The sequence below is a fragment of the Mustela erminea genome, chromosome 3, assembly GCF_009829155.1.
Source record: "Mustela erminea isolate mMusErm1 chromosome 3, mMusErm1.Pri, whole genome shotgun sequence".
Classification (NCBI taxonomy): Eukaryota; Metazoa; Chordata; class Mammalia; order Carnivora; family Mustelidae; genus Mustela; species Mustela erminea.
The window spans coordinates 132,113,159-132,132,361 of NC_045616.1; the positions used below are offsets into that span (position 1 = coordinate 132,113,159).

Below are 19,203 nucleotides of genomic sequence, written 5' to 3' on the forward strand. Positions count from 1 at the left end.
ATGAAGTATACAAGGTCTCTTGAGGTCTCGGTTCAGAAGAGGCACACTGTTACTTCTGCCACTTTCTGTGGGCCAAAGCAAATCACCAGGCCAACCCAGATTGGAGGAGTGGCAAAATAGACTATACTAATAGGAGGAGCTGCAAACTCTCATAGTAAGGAGGCATGGATAGAGGTGAGATAGAAAGGCTCTGGCTGTTTTTGCAATTGACCACATTTTTTCCCAGTTCTGGGTTCCTGATTTCAGAAATTCCTCTCCAAGTCTCAAAGGAATGCACGATACACTGAATCTGACCAACATCAGCAGAGAAGCAACAGCTCATCAGTACGGGGGAAGGGGAGGCACTGAGGCCAACTCTTTACACAAAAGTCCCCTTCATAACACTGGGATTTTTTCCTGCGACATAGGACTTTTCCAGACTCTCTCTTGTACTTCCTCCAAGGTGGAGTTAAACAGACTCTAGCAACTTTAACCCTAATTAATATTTACTCCTGTGCAGTACACAGTTTTTCTCATCATAGTTTACATTGTCATGGAGGCCTTTTGCCTGGAAATCCAAGAGTGCAATGGGTGCTGCCTCATCAGGTTCTTATCCGGGCAGTTGTTCCTCCTGTTCTGTTACCTCATGCACACTGCTCACCCCTAGCTGCACTGATCTGTACAATTTCTCCTGAATGGACTAACTGAACTCTACTGGTGGCTACCAGGTTTTCCTTTCCTCCTGTGCCATAGATTCCTTCTGATCCATAATGACCACTCAACCACTATAATCCTTTAAGTCCTGCAGAGTCCTTGGAATAAGCCTGCACCTGGCCAATTTTTTCTCCTGTGTGTGACCAGATGGACATTTTAAATAAGGAGATGACAATCTGATATTATACAGCTACAAATGATTTGAGTCTTAGAAAACAAATTAGGTGAACCATGAGAGACTATGGACTCTGAAAAACAGTCTGAGGGTTTTGAAGGGGTGAGGGTGGGAGTTTGGGGGAACCAGGTGGTATGTATTAGAGAGGGCACGGATTGCATGGAGCGCTGGGTGTGGTGCAAAAACAACGAATACTGTTATGCTGAAAAGAAATTTTAAAAAAATTTAAAAATTTTTAAAAAAAGAAAACAAACTAGGACTTCATGACCTCATTTTTCTAGCCATATGGCAAGTATCTTCTCTTGTAAATATTTTCCTTGTATCTTACTATAGATCTTTTCTATATGTAACACACACATGTATACACACATGTACAAACACGTATTTACATCCAGGCATATGTTGTGGTGTTTAAACAGATGCCACTCTTGTGCTACCCCGTTCCCTCAGCCTTACTTCTAAATCTTGTATGGCTTGTAATGAAAGAGAAGAGGAAGCCATGTCTGTTCTGCTCACCTTTTCTCCATCTGGATATTACAGAGGTATCCATATTGGGGCTTGCTTAATGAATCCAACATTCTCACCAACTCTAAGGGATGTGGAAGCCACAGAATGATTTCCCACATACTCTCTTGTCAGTGTTCTTTCATTGGGAGTTTTCCTTCCCCAATTCACTCAGAGTCCCTTACTAAAGACACAACATGTATGTAAACATTCCTGTATGGCATTTCTCCTTCACCTGAACACCATGCTATAGCACTTCTGGACAACTCACCCTACTCCTGAGAGAGAGATAATAGTAGAGATGGCAAAGTATTATTTTTAAAACTATTATAGGTTAAATTTCCTAAATAAAATAAGTTGATATACTTCGGAGGTTGAGAATATCTGATGACATCATCTTCAAATAATCTTATTTTCATTCCCATGTGTATCTAAAATCATTTGTTGAACATTTATTAGCTACCAGGGACTATACACTGAGAGTGACCATAAAACCCTCTGTTGTGGAGAACTGAAATGCTGAGCCCAAAGACAAACAAGAAAAGTGAACGTTACAATAGAGAGTAAAAGGTATTATCATGGCTCAGCATAAGGCCTAGAGGAATAGGAAAGAGCACTGGTAAGGACAGTCTTGCCGGGGAGGGGTGGGGGGGAGAAAATACTTTCAGGAAGAGATAATACTAGAAGTACATGTTTATTAAGTAGCTAAATTTCCTTCCTTTGGATGACTGTTTTAACACTTTCTAATTTTCATTGGAGTTTTTCTTTCCAATCTTTAACATGCTGTTGCTTATCTTTTGTCTTCTAGAAATTCCTTTGGAAAGCCTTGGGAACCACCTTAGCATCCTGCCAAGATATAGACTTTGTAAGCTCACAGATTAAGGAATTTCTGATTGCTCCCAACCAACTGGGGGATCAGCGACAGGTGGGACCCCTTTCTCTCAATGTCCTCTTATGATGATGGTAATTAATTCCATCCGGAAAGCCACTGGCAGGTCTTATGACAATGTCTTACTTACCAAGAATCCATGGATACATTCAAAATAATCCAACAGAATTTGTCAGAAAAATGGTGCTTCCCTGTTTAAATGTCAATGCTTCATTATTTTTTTATTTTAATTCCAGTATATTTATCATACAGTGTTATATTAGTTTCAAGTGTATAACGTAGTGCTCATCATGATGTGTACTCTTAAACCCCTTTACCTATAGAACCACAAAAGATCCCAAACAGCCAAAGCAATCTTAAAAAAGAAAAGCAAAGCTGGAGGTATCACAATTTTCAGACTTCAAGTTATATTATAAAGCTGTAGTGCTGAAGACAGTAGGGTATTGACACAAGAATAGACCACACACACATCAATAGAACAGAATTGTCTACCCACAATTATATGATCTATTAATCTTTGACAAAGAAGAAAAAATATCCAATAGAAAAAAGACAGTTTCTTGGAAAAATGGTGTTGGGAAAACTGGACAGCAACATGCAAAAGAATAAAAGTAGACCATTTTTTTTTTTACACCATACACAAAATAAATTCAAAATGAATTAAAGACCTAAATGTGAGACAGGAAACCATTAAAATCCTAGAAGAGAACACAACCAGTAACCTCTTTGACATAAGCTGTAGAAACTTCTTACCAGATATGCCTCCTGAGGCAAGGACAACAAACGCAAAAATACACTTTAGGGCTTCATCAGAATGAAAAGCTTCTGCACAGTGAAGGGAACAGTCAAGAAAACTAAAAAGCAATCTACAGAATGGGAGAAGATATTTGCAAATAACATAACTGGTAATGGGTTAGTATCCAAAATATATAAAGAACTTACAGAACTCAACACCCTCAATACCCCAAAACACAAATAATCCAGTTACAAAATAGGCAGAAGACATGAATAGACATTTTTTCAAAGAGGACATAGAGATGGCCAACCTCCCCTCTGGTAGCCTTTAGTTTGTTCTCTATAGTGAAGAGTCTTTTTTTTGGTTTGTCTCTCTCTCTCCCTCTCTCTTTTTTCCCTCTTGGTTCATTTGTTCATTTGTTTTGTTTTGCTTCTTAAGTTCTACATTTGGGTGAAAAGATATGGTGTTTGTCTTTCTCTGACTGACTTATTTCACTTAGTATTATACTTGCTAGCTCCATCCATGTTGTTGCAAATTTGCAAGATTTCATTCTTTTTTTTATAGCTGAGTAGCATTTCATTATATATGTATATATATATATATATATATATATATACATATATATTTATTCCCCACAACTTCTTTATCTGTTCATCTACGAATGGACACTTGGGCTGCTTCCATAATTTAGCTATTATAGATACAGCTGCTATAAACATAAGGGTACATATATCCTTTCAAATTAGTGTTTTTGTATTCTTTGGAAAAATACCCAGTAGTGCTATTAGTGGATCATAGGGTAGTTCTGTTTTCCTTTTTTTTAAATTTTGATTTAGACATTTATTGATCACAGCATTATTTATTATAGTGGAAGTGTCCAACAGTGAAGGGAGGGTTATAATAAATATGGTGTATCATCCATGGAATACTACACAATCATCAGAAGTCATGTTTTTGAAAATTGTTTAGCAATATGGAAAAGTACTTTTAATATTAAATGAAAAACATGAGGATACAAAGCTGAATATAGAAAATGATCCTAATTTTTATAATTATAAAAACTTGAAGGTAATATTCCAAAATATTTAATAGTCATTATGTTTGGGTGGAAGATTCTGGATGATTTTGGTTTTTTATTAATTTTCTTTGATTTATATTTTCCAAATTCTATATCTGAATATATGTGGGTGGGGGAGGAGTTGGGAAGAGTTAAAATGTTTTGCTTTCCAGACATTTTTTATCAAGCAATGGGTTCTGTTTGATGTTAATGTGAAAAGTTTTCAGGAAACAACTTTTGTATCCAACTCTAATTGGATAATGATTCTTTGCTAAAAGTGCAATAGAGTGTAGCTACTGTGAAACTATATTCAGAAAAGGACTGTTTGTGGGACGCCTGGGTGGCTCAGTCGGTTAAGCAGCTGCCTTCGGCTCAGGTCATGATCCCAGCATCCTGGGATCGAGTCCCACATCGGGCTCCTTGCTCCGCAGGGAGCCTGCTTCTCCCTCTGATTCTGCCTTCCGCTCTGTCTGCCTGTGCTCGCGCTCGCTCTCGCTCTCTCTCTCTGACAAATAAATAAATAAAAATCTTTAAAAAATAAATAAAAATAAATTTAAGGGCGCCTGGGTGGCTCAGTGGGTTAAGCCGCTGCCTTCGGCTCAGGTCATGATCTCAGGGTCCTGGGATCCAGTCCCGCATCGGGCTCTCTGCTCAGCAGGGAGCCTGCTTCCCTCTCTCTCTCTGCCTGCCTCTCCATCTACTTGTGATTTCTCTCTGTCAAATAAATAAACAAAATCTTTAAAAAAAAAAATAATAAAATAAATAAATAAATTTAAAAAAAAAGAAAAGGGCTGTTTGTTATCTTTCATATCATTGATGGATGGATTTTAGCAGAAGTTCTAACTTCTTACTTTTTACTTAGTATGTTGTTATTTTTTTCTCTTTTTTTTTCTTTTCAAGTTTTTATTTAAATTCTAGTTGGTTAACACATATGGTAAAATTGGTTTCAGGTGTAGAATTGAGTGATTAATCACTTACATGTAACACCAAATACTCATCACAATACTCATTTAACCCATCCCCTACTTACCTCCCTCCATCAACCCTCAGTTTGTTCTCTGTCATTACGAGTCTCTTATGATTTGTTTCCCTCTCTCTTTTTCTTCTTCTCATATGTTCATCTGTTTTATTTCTTGAATTCCATGTATGAGTGAAATCATATGGTATTTGTCTTTTTCTGATAGACTTGTTTCACTTAGCATAATACACTCTAGTTCCATCCACATCATTGCAAATGGGAAGATTTCCTTCTTTCTGTGGTTAAGTAAATATTATAATACATCTTCTTTAACCATTCATCAGTCAATGGACATTTGGGCTCTTTCCATAACTTAGCTACTGTTGATAATGATGCTATAAACATCAGAGTGGTGTGTCCCTTCAAATCTATGTTTTTGTATCCTTTGGATAAACACCCAGTAGTGCAATTGCTGGGTCATGGGGTACTTCTATTTTTAACTTTTTGAGGAAACTCCATACTGTTTTTCGGAGTAACTGCACCAATTGCATTCCCATCGACAATGTAAGAGGGTTCCCCTTTCTCCACATTCTTGCCAACTCTTGTTTCTTGTGGTTGTGATTTTTGTCATCTGATAGGTGTGAGGTGGTATCACATTATAGTTTTGCTTTGCACTTCCCTTACTATTGATGAGTGATGTTGAACATCATTTCATGTGTCTGTTGATCATCTGTATGTCTTTGCAGAAATGTCTGTTCATGACTTTTGTCCATTTTTAATTGGATATCTGTTTTTTGGTTGTTGAGTTCTATAAGTTCCTTATATATTTTGGATAATAACCCCTTATCAGATATGTCATTCGCTAATATCTTCTCCCATTCTGTGGGTTGTCTTTTAGTTGTATTGATGCTTTCCTTTGTTGTGTAGAAATTTTTATTTTTATGTAGTCCTAATAGTTTATTTTTGCATTTGTTTCCCTTGCCTCAGGAGGCATAGGCAGAAAATGCTAAGGCCAATATCAGAGAAACTATTGCCTTTGCTCTTTTTTTTCTAGGATTTTTATAGTTTCAAGGCCCACATTTAAGTCTTTAATCCATCTTGGGTTATTTTTGTGTATGGTGTAAGAAAGTGGTCCAGTTTCATTCTTTTATATGTAGCTTTCTAGTTGTTCCACCACCATTCTTTCCTCCTTTGTCAAAAGATTAATTGACCTTATAATCATGTCTCTATTTGAATATATTTGTGCCAATACCATACTGTTTGATTACTACAGCTTTGTAGTATAACTTGAAATCTGGAATTGTGATACCTCCAGTTTTATTCTTCTTTTTTAAGATTGTTCTTGCCCATTGTTTTGTGGTTCCATGCAAATTTTAAGATTATTTGTTCTAGTTCTGTGAAAAATGCTGTTGGTGTTTTAATAAGGATTTCACTAAGTCTGTAGAATACTTTGGGTAGTATGGACATTTTAACAATATTTGTTCTTTCAACCCATGAACATGAATAGCTTCCCATTTGTGTCATCTTCAACTTCTTTCAACAATGTTTTAGTTTTCAGAGTACAAGTCTTTCACCTCCTTAGTCAAGTTTATTAAAGTTTTAGTTAATAACTAAGTATAGTTAATGACTAAATATAATTAACTATACTTAACTAAGTTAATTACTATATTAACTAAGTTAATTACTATATTAACTAAGTCAATAACTGTAGTATAGTTATTAATTAAGTATAGTTAATATAATAATTTTATTATTTCTGGTGCAATCATAAATGGGATTATTTTCTTAATTTCTTTTTATTTTTATTATTATGTTCAGTTAGCCAACATAAAGTACCTCATTAGTTTTTGATGTAGTGTTCAACGATTACTTAGTTGCATATAACACCCAGTACTCATCACAATCCCTGCCCTCATTAATACCCATCACCCAATTACCTCATCCCCTAAGCCCCTTCCCTTCTGTAACCCTCAGTTCAGTTCCCAGAGTCCAGTCTCTCATGGTTTGTCTCCCTCTCTGGTTTCTTCCCATTCAGTTTTCCCTCCCTTCCCCTGTGGCCCTTGTGTTATTCCTTATGTTCCACATATGAATGAAACTATATGGTAATTGTCTTTCTCTGCTTGACTTATTTCACTTAGCATAATCCTCTCCTTAGTTTCTCTTTCTGCTATTTCATTATCACTGTACAAAAATATACCAATTTCTGTATACCAATTTTGTATCCTGTGACCTTACTGAATGTATTTATCAGTTCTACTAGGTTTTTGGTAATCTTTAGGACTTTCTATACATAATATCATATCATCTGCAAATGGTGAAGGTTTCACTGCTTTCGTATCAACTTGGGTGCATTTTATTTCTTTTTCTTGCCTGATTGCTGTGGTTAGGATTTCTAGTACTTTGTTGAATAAAAGTGAGAGTGGTGAGAGTGGTGAGAGTGAACATTCCTATCTTGTTCCTGATCTTAGGGGGAAGGCTCTCAGTTTTTCACCATTGAGTATGTTATTAGCTGTGGGTTTTTCATATATGGTCTTATTATGTTGAGGTATGTTCCCTCTAAACAACCTCGCTGAGGGATTTTATCATGAATGGATGTTGTGCTTTGTCAAATGTTTTTTCTGCATCTATTGAAATGATTATATGGTTTTTACCCCTTTGTTGATATGGTGTATCATGTTGACTGATTTTTGAATATTGAACCAGCATCCTCATATTAATATTTCATTTATTTAATCAGATTTGTAAAAATATTGCAAAATTAATTTCAATTATCCTTAATAAATATTTTTGACATATTTTGACTTTTTAACTTAAACATATGATTATAAACTTCAAAATCATTGACTTTACAACCTGAAAATAACCTTAAATACCATGGATTTTCAACCTAGAGAAAACATAAGCCTAACGTGGGGAGCTTTTTCAAAGCCCTTTTGCCATTCCCTACCCTGGCTAGGCTGCACAATGTTTGCAAATGTGGAGAAAATGAGTGTATGTATTTAAAAAATAAAAAATAAATTAAAAGAAAAATTACCAGGGCTAATAAAGACCACCTAGTATAAAAAAAAAAAACCCTATAGTATATTTTGCTATACATTCTCCTCAGAAATTTTGAGATATTTACACAATCCTTTTTTTTATATTAAATGTTCAGAAACCACTAGACTTACTGAATTTTTGAAACTGTTTTTTTATTGTGTTATTTATTTTCTCCTTGTCAGATGTTCTATTATCTTATTGCTCTTGGCAATTTTTTTAACACCTTTTTCCCCATCTTGTTTGAAACTCTCCTTCCCACACAGTCCAATGACTTGCTCCCTCATATATTTCAGAACACTGCTCAATGTCACCCCTGTTAATGAAGCCTTCTCCAACTGCCCTATTTAATTGAGAACTCCCCCTAAACTGCAGCATTCTCTTTCCTTGTTTCCCATAACTCCATAGCATGTATCACCCTCAAAGTACTATATATTTACATGTTTACTGAATCTATGTGTTTATTTAATGCTACTTCCCTGTCACTTCCCCTGGTTGTGTGCACCACAAGGATGGGGAGTTTGGTGTGTGTTCACTGTTGCGTCCCAAGCACCTAGAAGAGTGCCTGACAAATAACAGGTGCTCCATAAATATTTTTTGAATAAATGAATGGTTAAACTCAAAATTCCTATTTTTTCTGACTTTAGGGAATAACATCTATTTTAGGATACTGTGCTGAGAGCCACTTGGATACTGTTTTAAAAGTTCTTAAAACATTCCAAGATCGGGAAAAGTTTTTCATGAATCGATGTAAGGTAAAAAGACTAACCTTCTCTTCCAAAGCTTTTGGTCACAGCAAGGGGAAAACACACTGATTCCTTCAGTGAACATCCTTTTCCATATCATACTTGTCCCTGTCCCCAGGTCTTTATTTCAGGTGAGAACTGCCCAAGCTTGGACCCTATAGAATGACCAGATGTCTAACAGGTCTCCTCCAGTTTTTGTCACTAGTGCTGACCTGGAAGGTCCTAATGAGTTCTTTGTGTGCCTCGGTTTGTCCCTCTACCAGCCATTCAGGCCTCATGGTCAGTTTCCACTATGTACACTGCACTACCCCTGAAGAAAAGGGATTTAATAAATAAAAAATAACCCAAGCTTTCTCACAGGGATCTCTTTTAAAGCCCAAGAGAGCCACAACACAGTCCCAGGTGTTTAAATTTGACAAGCAAGAATATCAGTTTTAAACTAATTTTCATCATCCCAGTCCCATTTCTTAAACCCTGTAGTGGTTCGTAGAATTAGGAAGCAACATGGAGGAAAGGAAACACCTTCAGTCATAGCTTTCATGTCTCTCTTTCAGGGTATTTTTTCTGGGAAAAAGAGCCTGACCAAGACTGATGTCATGGTAATCTATGGCACCGTGGCCCTCCATGCTCCCAAGGGTCAACTCCTCACCAGGCTTGATCAAGACATTGTTTCCCAAGTCCTCTTTCTTTATGGCCAGTGCTCTCAGGTAACGGTGAGCACAGGGTGCCTCGATTTCCAGGCTAGGGGTCCCAAACCTTGGAGGGGCTCACCTCTTGGGAATATTCATGCTCAAAGGATACAGGCCAAAGGCAAGATGGCATCTGGTATGTTTGGAAGATGAGAACAGAACAGAACAGAAAAATTCATTATGAAACAGGGTCAGGTAATTTGTTTCTTTTCTAAGGCCTTGGGTAGTTCATGGCCTATGATACCTTCCTAGATCAAGTACCCATAGTGTTCTCTCCCAAGTTTGAACTTAAAATAATTACTTCAGTACACTTTAGAGCAGCTATTTCATTACTTCTCTGTTATAGTCTCTGAAATGTTACTAATGGTGGTTGTGTAACTTTTTACGTGGTATAGATAAACCACCCAAAACAATGCCTCACAAATAAGAAGTGCAATACATGTATTTTTAAACAAATAAAAATACATCATGAATTAACCTACCTATGCTGTACCATTTCACACCCCGGCCAACACACACATTCATACCAGTCACCCTGACTGTCCTCCATGTTCCTCAAACATGCCAGGAATATTCCTGCCTCAGAACCCCACAACTGAATTGGAATTCATCTGATCCTTTCTGTCCCCTGTAGTACTTCTTATATATTTAATAAAGTGCTTTAGATATATTGTCAACTTGGCCATTTTGCTGAGTAGCACCAGGTTAGCCACCTAAAAATCACCCTGGGTTCAAGTTTGAAATACAGCTTCCCAGAGCCATTTCTCAGGGAGATTGATTCTGTAGGTCTGGGTTGGAATCTGACATCTGTATTTTTAAGAGATTTAGAAGTGATTCTTATCCATCCGGAAGCTTTTACTGATTATGTGCACATCTGCTCCCCCATTAGATTGTCAACACCTTGATGTTATAGATTGTACCTTATGCTCCCTTATCTCCACTTCTTGCTCTCCACACCCCACCTGTTTGATAACTCTGTTCTTGACATGTATTCATGTGTGTATGTGATAAGAATGGAATCATAAGGAACTTGTGATATCACAGATATAAGTACATGCTAGTGGGAGGGAATAGGACAGTGATCCTCACACTTCAGTTGTCTGAGAATGACCTAGAACCCTGTTAAAGACAGAGATCCCTAATGAATCCCAGTCTTCAGAGATGGATCTCTGAATCTGTATTTTTAATATGCCCCCCAAAAGGTGATTCTGATGTACCCAAAATTTAATAAGCAAAACATAATTGAAAAAGATGGTTTGTGTTACATTAGTTTTAGTCAATCATTGAGGCAAATTATGATAAAAAGACAAGAGGAAGCAAGATATAGATGTTTTAGATAAGGATGACTGTACACTTTCAAGGTACAGTCAATTCTTCCATAGCACAACATATACACAAGACAGAAGAAGAAAAAACACAGGGATTATGAAGAAAATGGGGGAGGGGCACAACATTCAAAAACCCCACCAATGACATATAAAAAATATGAATCTGATTTTATTTTTTAAAATATTTTACTTTTTTATTTGAGAGAGAGATAGCTAGAGAGAGCATGAGCAGGGTGTTGGGGGGTGGAGAAGGAAAGGCAGGCTCCCCATGGAGCAGAGAGCCCAACACAGGACTTGATCCCAGGCGCCTGGAATCATGATCTGATCCTAAGGCAGATGCTTAACAGACTGAGCCACCCAGGTGCCCCAGCATCTAATTTTGAAGACCATCTAAGACATACAGAAACACTACAAAAAAAAATATATATATATATAAAATATATATATATGTTATATATATATATTATATATATATATGGCACTTTTCTTGAAAAAACATCTAAGACATACAGAAACACTACAAAAAATATATATATTATATATATATATTATATATATATACCATATATATATATATATATATATATATATATATATATATGGCACTTTTCTTGAAAAACACCTGAATTCACTTGGGAAAGTGATGAGTTATTGTGAAATGCTGATGGGAAGAAAGGTCATCTGAAATCAGCTAGAATGTCAGATTTGAATGGGAAGCAGCTCATAACACGGTAAACTGAATCAACTGACATGTTTGAGGTGTTCGTGTGACCATTCCTACACGAGTCCGTTCAACTAGCTCACCTTCTTCTGTCATGGACAAAACTGTGCATAAGCAAACACAAAATTTAGAATATACTAGAAGTATTCACATATCAGTTTCAATGAGACAGATTTCCTTTTTCAAGGCAAGCATCCCAGCAGAACTGACTGTATCCCAGTTCCAAAGTCAGCTGCCCTATTAACTTCCATTTTACAGCTTTTCACTGCTCCTTCTGCCAAGAGTCTCTACTCTTCTTCTTACCAAAGTCTAGTAGAACCTCTTTAAATCATAAGGCTTGAAACCCAAAGGCTTGATTTCTTTCTGCTGCTTTCTATAGATTAGACTTCCCTGGGGGAAAAGTCTGTCAATGTACAGGGTCTCTCTTTGGAAATGGGGGAGGATGCAAACAGCCCCGGCCCTTTAGGGAGACTCAGTGTCCTGCTTAGCTGTTGTTTTCAGGTTGGGGGTGGGTCTTTTTCCTGGAGGAGGGAACTCTAACTGCTGCTCTAGTATCTGCTTTTGCCTTTGGTTTTTCAGGTTCTGGGCGTGTCTGTGATGAGCAAGGTATGCAATATATTTGATATACTTGAATACATAGCATGCTTCCTGGTAATGCAGTAGCACAGGTGTCCTCTTGGTTTGATTCCAGAGGAAAGGATCCTGATATATGACTAATCAATCTGATCCTGAAGCCAGGATCCCTGAGCCTAATCTAAGACAGAACAGAGAGCTATATTTGGTTCTAGGTGGTTTGAGAGCTGTACTGAACCTGGAGCAGTGTTCTTAGAACCATGCACTATGACCCACCAGAAGACCATAAAATCAATCTAACAGCTCGAACAGATCACAACCAGCAAACTTTTGTGGTGAAATAAGAGAAATAGAAGAGTACATTACATTTAGCAACAAGAAGTATCATAAAACTTTCATTTCAGTTATTATACATATATGTTCACATATATATATATTGCATGTAAATACAGAGTGGACTTGTAAACTGTTGCTTACAGTTTGTGTAGATAATGGTTCAAAATGTTTGAAAGCACTGCTGTAGATAACCTCAATCTTTGGGGGACAAGGGTGGGGAGTGAGAGTAGAATTTGACCTTGGTTTTTAACTTCCCTGCAACTTTGACCCTAGACTGAGGTAGAAATAGCTAAAGAAGAGAGATTCCCATTTCTCTCTGGGCACAAAGTTCAACCCTAGGTCAAGAACTGAGTTTATAGAACCAAGTATGAAACCCAGGACTTTGGTTTACACTGTGAATCATTTTGCTTTAGGACATGGATCTGCAAATGAGTTTCACAAGAACTGTCACTGAGATTGGTATTGCTGTCCACGATGCTGAGGATCAGGGATTCAAGTTCTCCTACAAAGAGGTGCTGCTGGGTTACATGCTGGTAAGTGTGCAGAGAGGACATGGGCAAGGTCTTGAAAAGTCTGTTTCCAAGAGTCAGAGCTGTCTTTTTTAAACGGGTACAATGCACCAGTTCCAGGTAACAGATCTCTCCCATTATATGGACCAAGGGCACCCAGCAGTCCAATGGGGCTGCAGCTGCATCTGGAAACTCCCCACATCCTTTCTAGAATATTTCACCCCTTTGTGTTGCAGGACTTCATCAGGGATGAGCCCCTGGACTCCCTAGCTAGCCCTGTTCGGTGGAAAGCCTTAATCGCCATCAGATACCTCAGGTAGAGAAGTTTTCTTGCTCTCGTTGAAAAAAAAAAATTTCCTCCCCAAGATCTTCTTTCTGATCAAATGACTTAACAATCAGTGGATACTCCAGTGTACCCTCCCCCAAATGAACACAATTTATCAATGGTTGGTAGGGTTTGGGTTTGTTTGTTTTTTTTTCCAAATAGAGGCTTTTTCCCTCTTTTTTTTTAAATTTAATTTTTTTTCAGTGTTCAAAAATTCATTGTTTATGCACCACATCCAGTGCTCCATGTAGTATGTTCCCTCCTTAATACCCACCACCAGGCTCACCCAACTCCCCCACCCCCTCTCTCCAAAACCCTAAGTTTGTCTCTCAGAGTTCACAGTCTCTCATGGTTTGTGTCCCCCTCCAATATTCCCTCTTCTCAAACTTACAGGACTGACTGAGAGGCCAACCCTTCAAAGACTAAAAGGGATAAAGAACTACTCAGAGGAGTCACATTTATTGATACATGAGAATTGAAGTTTCTGTGCAGAAGGAAATTTTAATATTCCTATTAAAAATTATGAAAGCCCTAATCATATTTTAGTTGGTTAGTAGCACTAAACCTGCAGGAGGAAATGATTTTAACCAAATTTTTAAAATAATATTTTCTCCCTGCAGTAAAAGTAATATAAACTCATTGTTAGAACTTGGAAACTCTAAAAACTTTTTAAAAAAATAATAAAAGTCACCCCTTATTTTCAACATTTTGGATACGCCCTTCAAGTCTTTATACCTAATTCTTCATGCTAAGTACAGACCTGAGATCCCACTCTACATAGAGCTATCCATCCTGTTTTTTCCCCACTTGATCTTACATATTCCCCCATTATTACCAACTCGTCACCAACATTGTTTTTTCCATGGTTTTAAGAATATATTTTCATCATGGTAAAGTGCCCATAAAATGTATCATTTTAACCACTTCTAAGTGTATATTTTGGTCGTGTTAAGTACAATTGTATTGTTGTGCAATCAACCTCAAGAATTCTTTCCATCTTGCAAAACTAAAGTTCTATATGCATTAAACAACTTTGCATTCCCTCCTCCCACCAGTGCTGGCAACCACCATTCTACCTTCTGTCTCTATGAATTACATACTTCACTTAACCTCATATTAATGGAATCATGTAGTATTTCTTATTGTCCATCTATGTGAAAATGTGTCAAAATTTCATTCCTTTTTAAGGCTGAATAATATTCCATTTAATGTATACGCTATATTTTGGTAACCCATTCATCCAATGGATGCTTGGGTTGTGTTCATGTTTTGACTGCTGTGTATAGTGACACTAATGAACAAAGGGGTCCATGAATATCTCTTCTAGACCTTGCTTTCAAGTCTTTTGAGTATACCCAAAAGTAGGATTGCTGTATTATACAATAATTCTATTTTTTTGAGGTACCACCATACGGCTTTTTATAAGAGTAACACCATTTTACATTCCCATCATCAGTGCATAAGGATTCTCATTTTTCCATATTTTTGCCAACATTTGTTTTTTTCTGGGTTCCTTTTTTTTTAAGGTGTTTTTTTTTTTTTAAATTTTAGAGAGAGAATGCATGAGCAGGGTGAGGGGCAGAGGGAGAGAGAGATAGAGAGAATCTCAAGCTGACTACCCACTGAGCTCAGAGCCCAGCTTGAGGCCAAATCCCAAGACCCTGAGATCATGACCTAAACGGAAACTAACTATGTCCTTTTTCAAGATTATTTTGGCTATTTGGGATACCCTTGAGATTTCATATGAATTTTAGGATGGATTTTCCTATTTCTACAAAAGCTGCCATTAGGATTTTGATGGGGATTACTTTAAATCTATAATCTGTTTTGGGTAATATGGGTATCTTAACAATAGTAAGTTCTCAAATCCATGAACATAGGATGTTTTTCCATTTATTTGTATCTTCTTTAATTTCCTTTAACAACATTTTACGGTTTTCAGTCTTCTGCTTCCTTGGTTAAATATTTTTTTCATTTTGATTCTATGGTAAATGTAATTGTTAATCTCCTTTTTGATTGTTCATTGTTAATGTATAGAAACACAACTGATTTGTGTATGCTGATTTTGTATTCTACATTATTCAATTTGTTTATTTTAATTTTTGTGAACTTTACGGTTTTCTACATGTAAGATCATGTCATCTGCAAACAGAGATCGTTTTACTTCTTCTTTTCCAATATAGATGGATTTTATTTCTTTTTCTTGCCCTATAGCTCTGAATAGGACTTCCAGTATTATGTTGAATAAAAGTAGCAAAAACAAGCATTTTTATCTTGTTCCTGATCTTAGATTTTTCTCTAAATCTTAGGGGAATAATTTACAGTCATTGACCATTGATAGATATTATCTATAGGCTTTTCTTATATGGCCTTTATTATACTGAGGTAACAAACACCATTTTTTTAAAGATTTTATTTATTTATTTGAGAGAGAGAGAGAGCATGAGAGGAGAGAGGTCAGCGGGAGAAGCAGACTCCCTACTAAGCAGGCAGCCTGATGTGGGACTCAATCCTGGGACTCCAGGATCACGACCTGAGCCGAAGGCAGTCGCTTAACCACCTGAGCCACCCAGGAACCCACAAACACCATTTTTTAAAAAAGATTTTACCCATTTTATTTGATAGACAGAGATCACAAGTAGGCAGAGAGAGAGAGAGGAGGAAGCAGGCTCCCTGCTGAGCAGAGAGCCTGATGCGGGGCTGGATCCCAGGACCCTGGGATAATGACCTGCTCGGAAGGCAGAGGCTTTAACCCACTGAGCCACCCAGGCGCGCCAACACAAACACCATTTTTAATGGCTGCTTAATAACTTATTGTATAGTATGTCTCATATTACTTAACCAACCCCCTTTTATTATATTTTGTCAGTTTTTATATATTTTATATATATTTGTCAGTTTTCAGTAATATTTTGGTGAACACTTCTGTGCAAAAAAGTGCTCTCTGAACTTTTGATTATAAAAGCTGACAGTTTGGTTCAATAAATATTATTCAGTGTCATCCACGTATCAGGTGTGGAGCTAGATTTAAAAAGGATAATCATTAATAAAATATGGCCTTGCCTACCAGGTAAAATAGATGCAAGACATACGCACCTAATTTCTCTAAAATGCAGTAAGAAGCAACGTAAGGGAAGGCACAGATTGCCGTGTTTACAAAGATAAATGAAGTTTGAAGGAAGCTCAAATAATAAATCTTGAAGATGAATTAGAATTACTAGGCTCTAACACAGTGTTGTCCAGTAAAACTAGAATGCAAGTCACATATGTCGTTTAAAATATTCTAGCAGTCACTTTTAAAAGAGTAAAAAAGAGACCAAGTAATTTTAATAATTATTTTCCTTCATTAATTACACTTAATATATTCAGTAGATCATCTTTTCAACATGTATTTGTTATTTTAAAATGCAGTGAGATACTTTACATGATTTTTCACACTAATTCTCCACAATCCAGCGTGTTTTAGAACTATAGCATGTCTTAATTCAAACTAGCCACACTCAGGTGTTGGATAACAACGTGTTGCTAGTGGCTACTCTCCTTTGGACCAAACACCTATAGAACTTGCAAAGTGATCTCTAATGACTGAAAACCAATCAATGTTTTCCTGGGCCATTGTGAAGGAAGAGATGAGCTGCAAAGGGGCATAAAGAAAAATGTGGGTGTTCTCTATTGATTATAGTGGTGATTTCATGGGTGTGAAACTCATTTAACTGCATACTTTAAATGGGTGCAGCTTGTTGTGCATAAATTATACCTCAATAAATTGATTTTTTTAAAGTCAGCCAGACAGTAAAGATGAAAAGACTATCCAGCTTGTATCAACATATTAACACTTTTGATAGACCTATCCCAGCTGGTACTGACTTTTACTCCCCTATGAGAGAACCAGTTTCCCCCTTCTCTAACCATGTCATCATTTTTTTTTTCATTTCATTTTATTTTATTTCTTTTCAGTGTTCCAAAATTCATTTTTTATGTACCACACCCAGTGCTCCATGCAATACGTGCCCTCCATAATACCCATCACCAGGCTCACCCAGCCCCTCACTCCCTCCCCTCCAAAACCCTCAGTTTATTTCTCAGAGTCCACAGTCTCTCATGGTTTGTCTCCCCCTCCATTTTCTCCCAACTCACTTCTCCTCTCCATCTCCCAATGTCCTCCATGTTATTCCTTATGCTCCACAAGTAAGTGAAACCATGTGGTAAATGACTGTCTCTGCTTGACTTATTTCACTGAGCATAATCTCTTCCAGTCCTATCCATGTTGATACAAAAGTTGGGTATTCGTCCTTTCTGATGGAGGCATAATACTCCATTGTGTATATAGACCATATCTTCTTTATCCATTCAACCACTGAAGGGCATCTTGGTTCTTTCCCCAGTTTGGCAACTGTGACCATTGCTGCTATGAATATTGGGGTACAGATGGCCCTTCTTTTCACTGCATCTGTATCTTTGGGGTAAATACCCAGTAGTGCAATTGCAGGGTCATAGGATAGCTCTATTTTTAATTTCTTGAGGAATCTCCACACTGCTTTCCAAAATGGCTGCACCAACTTGCATTCCCACCAACAGTGTAAGAGGGTTCCCCTTTCTCCACATCCTCTCCAACACATGTTGTTTCCTGTCTTGCTAATTTTGGCCATTCTAACTGGTGTAAGGTGGTATCTCAATGTAGTTTTGATTTGAATCTCCCTGATGGCTAGTGATGATGAACATTTTTTCATGTGTCTGTTAGCCATTTGTATGTCTTCTTTGGAGAAGTGTCTGTTCATGTCTTCTGCCCATTTTTTGAAGTGATTATTTGTTTTGTGTGTGTTGACTTTGAGGTGTTCTTTATAGATATTGGATATCAGCCCTTTGTCTGTAATGTCATTTGCAAATATCTTCTCCCATTCTGTGGGTTGCCTCTTTGTTTTGTTGACTGTTTCTTTTGCGTGCAGAAGCTTTTCATCTTGACCACAGCCACTATTTCAAGATATGTCTCCAAAGGCAAAGGAAACAAAAGCAAAAATGAACTTTTGGGACTTCACCATGTCATCATTTTAAATTTCTTTGCTACTTACCTCCTTAGTGCATTAGGCAGTGTGCCAGTCTCATAAATTTCTTTAGTAATTTGATAGCTGACAAGTGGTAGTGTATTGTCCTGATTTACATTTACTAAATAATACATGGGGATTTTCATGTTTATTAAACATTTGCATTTTTCCAAGTTATGTCTAGGTTTGTTCATATCCTCATGATGTTTATAGTAAATGACTGAAAGAAAGGAATAAGGAGAGGAAGGAAGGAAAGGGAGGGAGGAAGTGAGTGGAAGTGGAGGAAGAGTCCAGCCACTTTACTATAGGTACATTCAGTATGTGTGATGCTACTTATAACATGAGAAATCATATGAAATTGATAAAACTGCTCCAAACTTAGAATCTCCCCCAACACAAACATACACACACACACACAAAACCCACAAGCGCTAGAAAAAATAAGTAGGTTAATGTTATCACAGATCATATAATAAAGGACTGAGTAACACAATGCTAATGATGATTGTTTATTACTCTAAAAAAATTAGAAATGAGGTGTGTTGACTATGTGCAATAGTACAGTACAGTACCTCTCCCTACTTCTGTCCCCACTCCCCTCAAGATTCCAACATGTCGGTAAGCATATCTGACCACTCAGATATGGTTGGCAGGGAACTCTTCTGGGCTGTGTTTTGTTTGTCATCTTAATACCTACCCCTCCACATTGTTCTCATTTCAGTAAACTGAAACCTCAGCTCCCACTCAATGACCACCTAAATATTCTCGAAGAAAATATTCGCAGGCTGCTTCCCCTTCCACCTCTGGAAAAACTCAAAGATGAAGGCGAGACAGACAAGGACAAGGAGCACATCAATGTATGTAGGGGTGAGGCCTGAGGAGACTC

The 19,203-nt window shown here is 37.2% G+C and overlaps 1 protein-coding gene across 4 annotated transcripts in view; it reads left to right on the plus strand.

Annotated features, from left to right (window-relative positions):
* The window catches only part of MROH2B (maestro heat like repeat family member 2B), a 66,025-nt gene that overhangs the window by 26,569 nt on the left and 20,253 nt on the right, over positions 1–19,203 (plus strand). For all 4 annotated transcript variants that reach the window (XR_004284214.1, XM_032337512.1, XM_032337511.1 and 1 more), the window contains 7 exons: positions 2,181–2,297; positions 8,696–8,803; positions 9,349–9,501; positions 12,112–12,138; positions 12,855–12,974; positions 13,187–13,266; positions 19,039–19,174. Coding sequence is in view for 3 of the 4 variants with exons in the window: in XM_032337512.1 (XP_032193403.1) it covers positions 2,181–2,297; positions 8,696–8,803; positions 9,349–9,501; positions 12,112–12,138; positions 12,855–12,974; positions 13,187–13,266; positions 19,039–19,174 (741 nt within the window). In the remaining variant the exon portion in view is untranslated. The remainder of the gene's footprint in view (positions 1–2,180; positions 2,298–8,695; positions 8,804–9,348; positions 9,502–12,111; positions 12,139–12,854; positions 12,975–13,186; positions 13,267–19,038; positions 19,175–19,203) is intronic.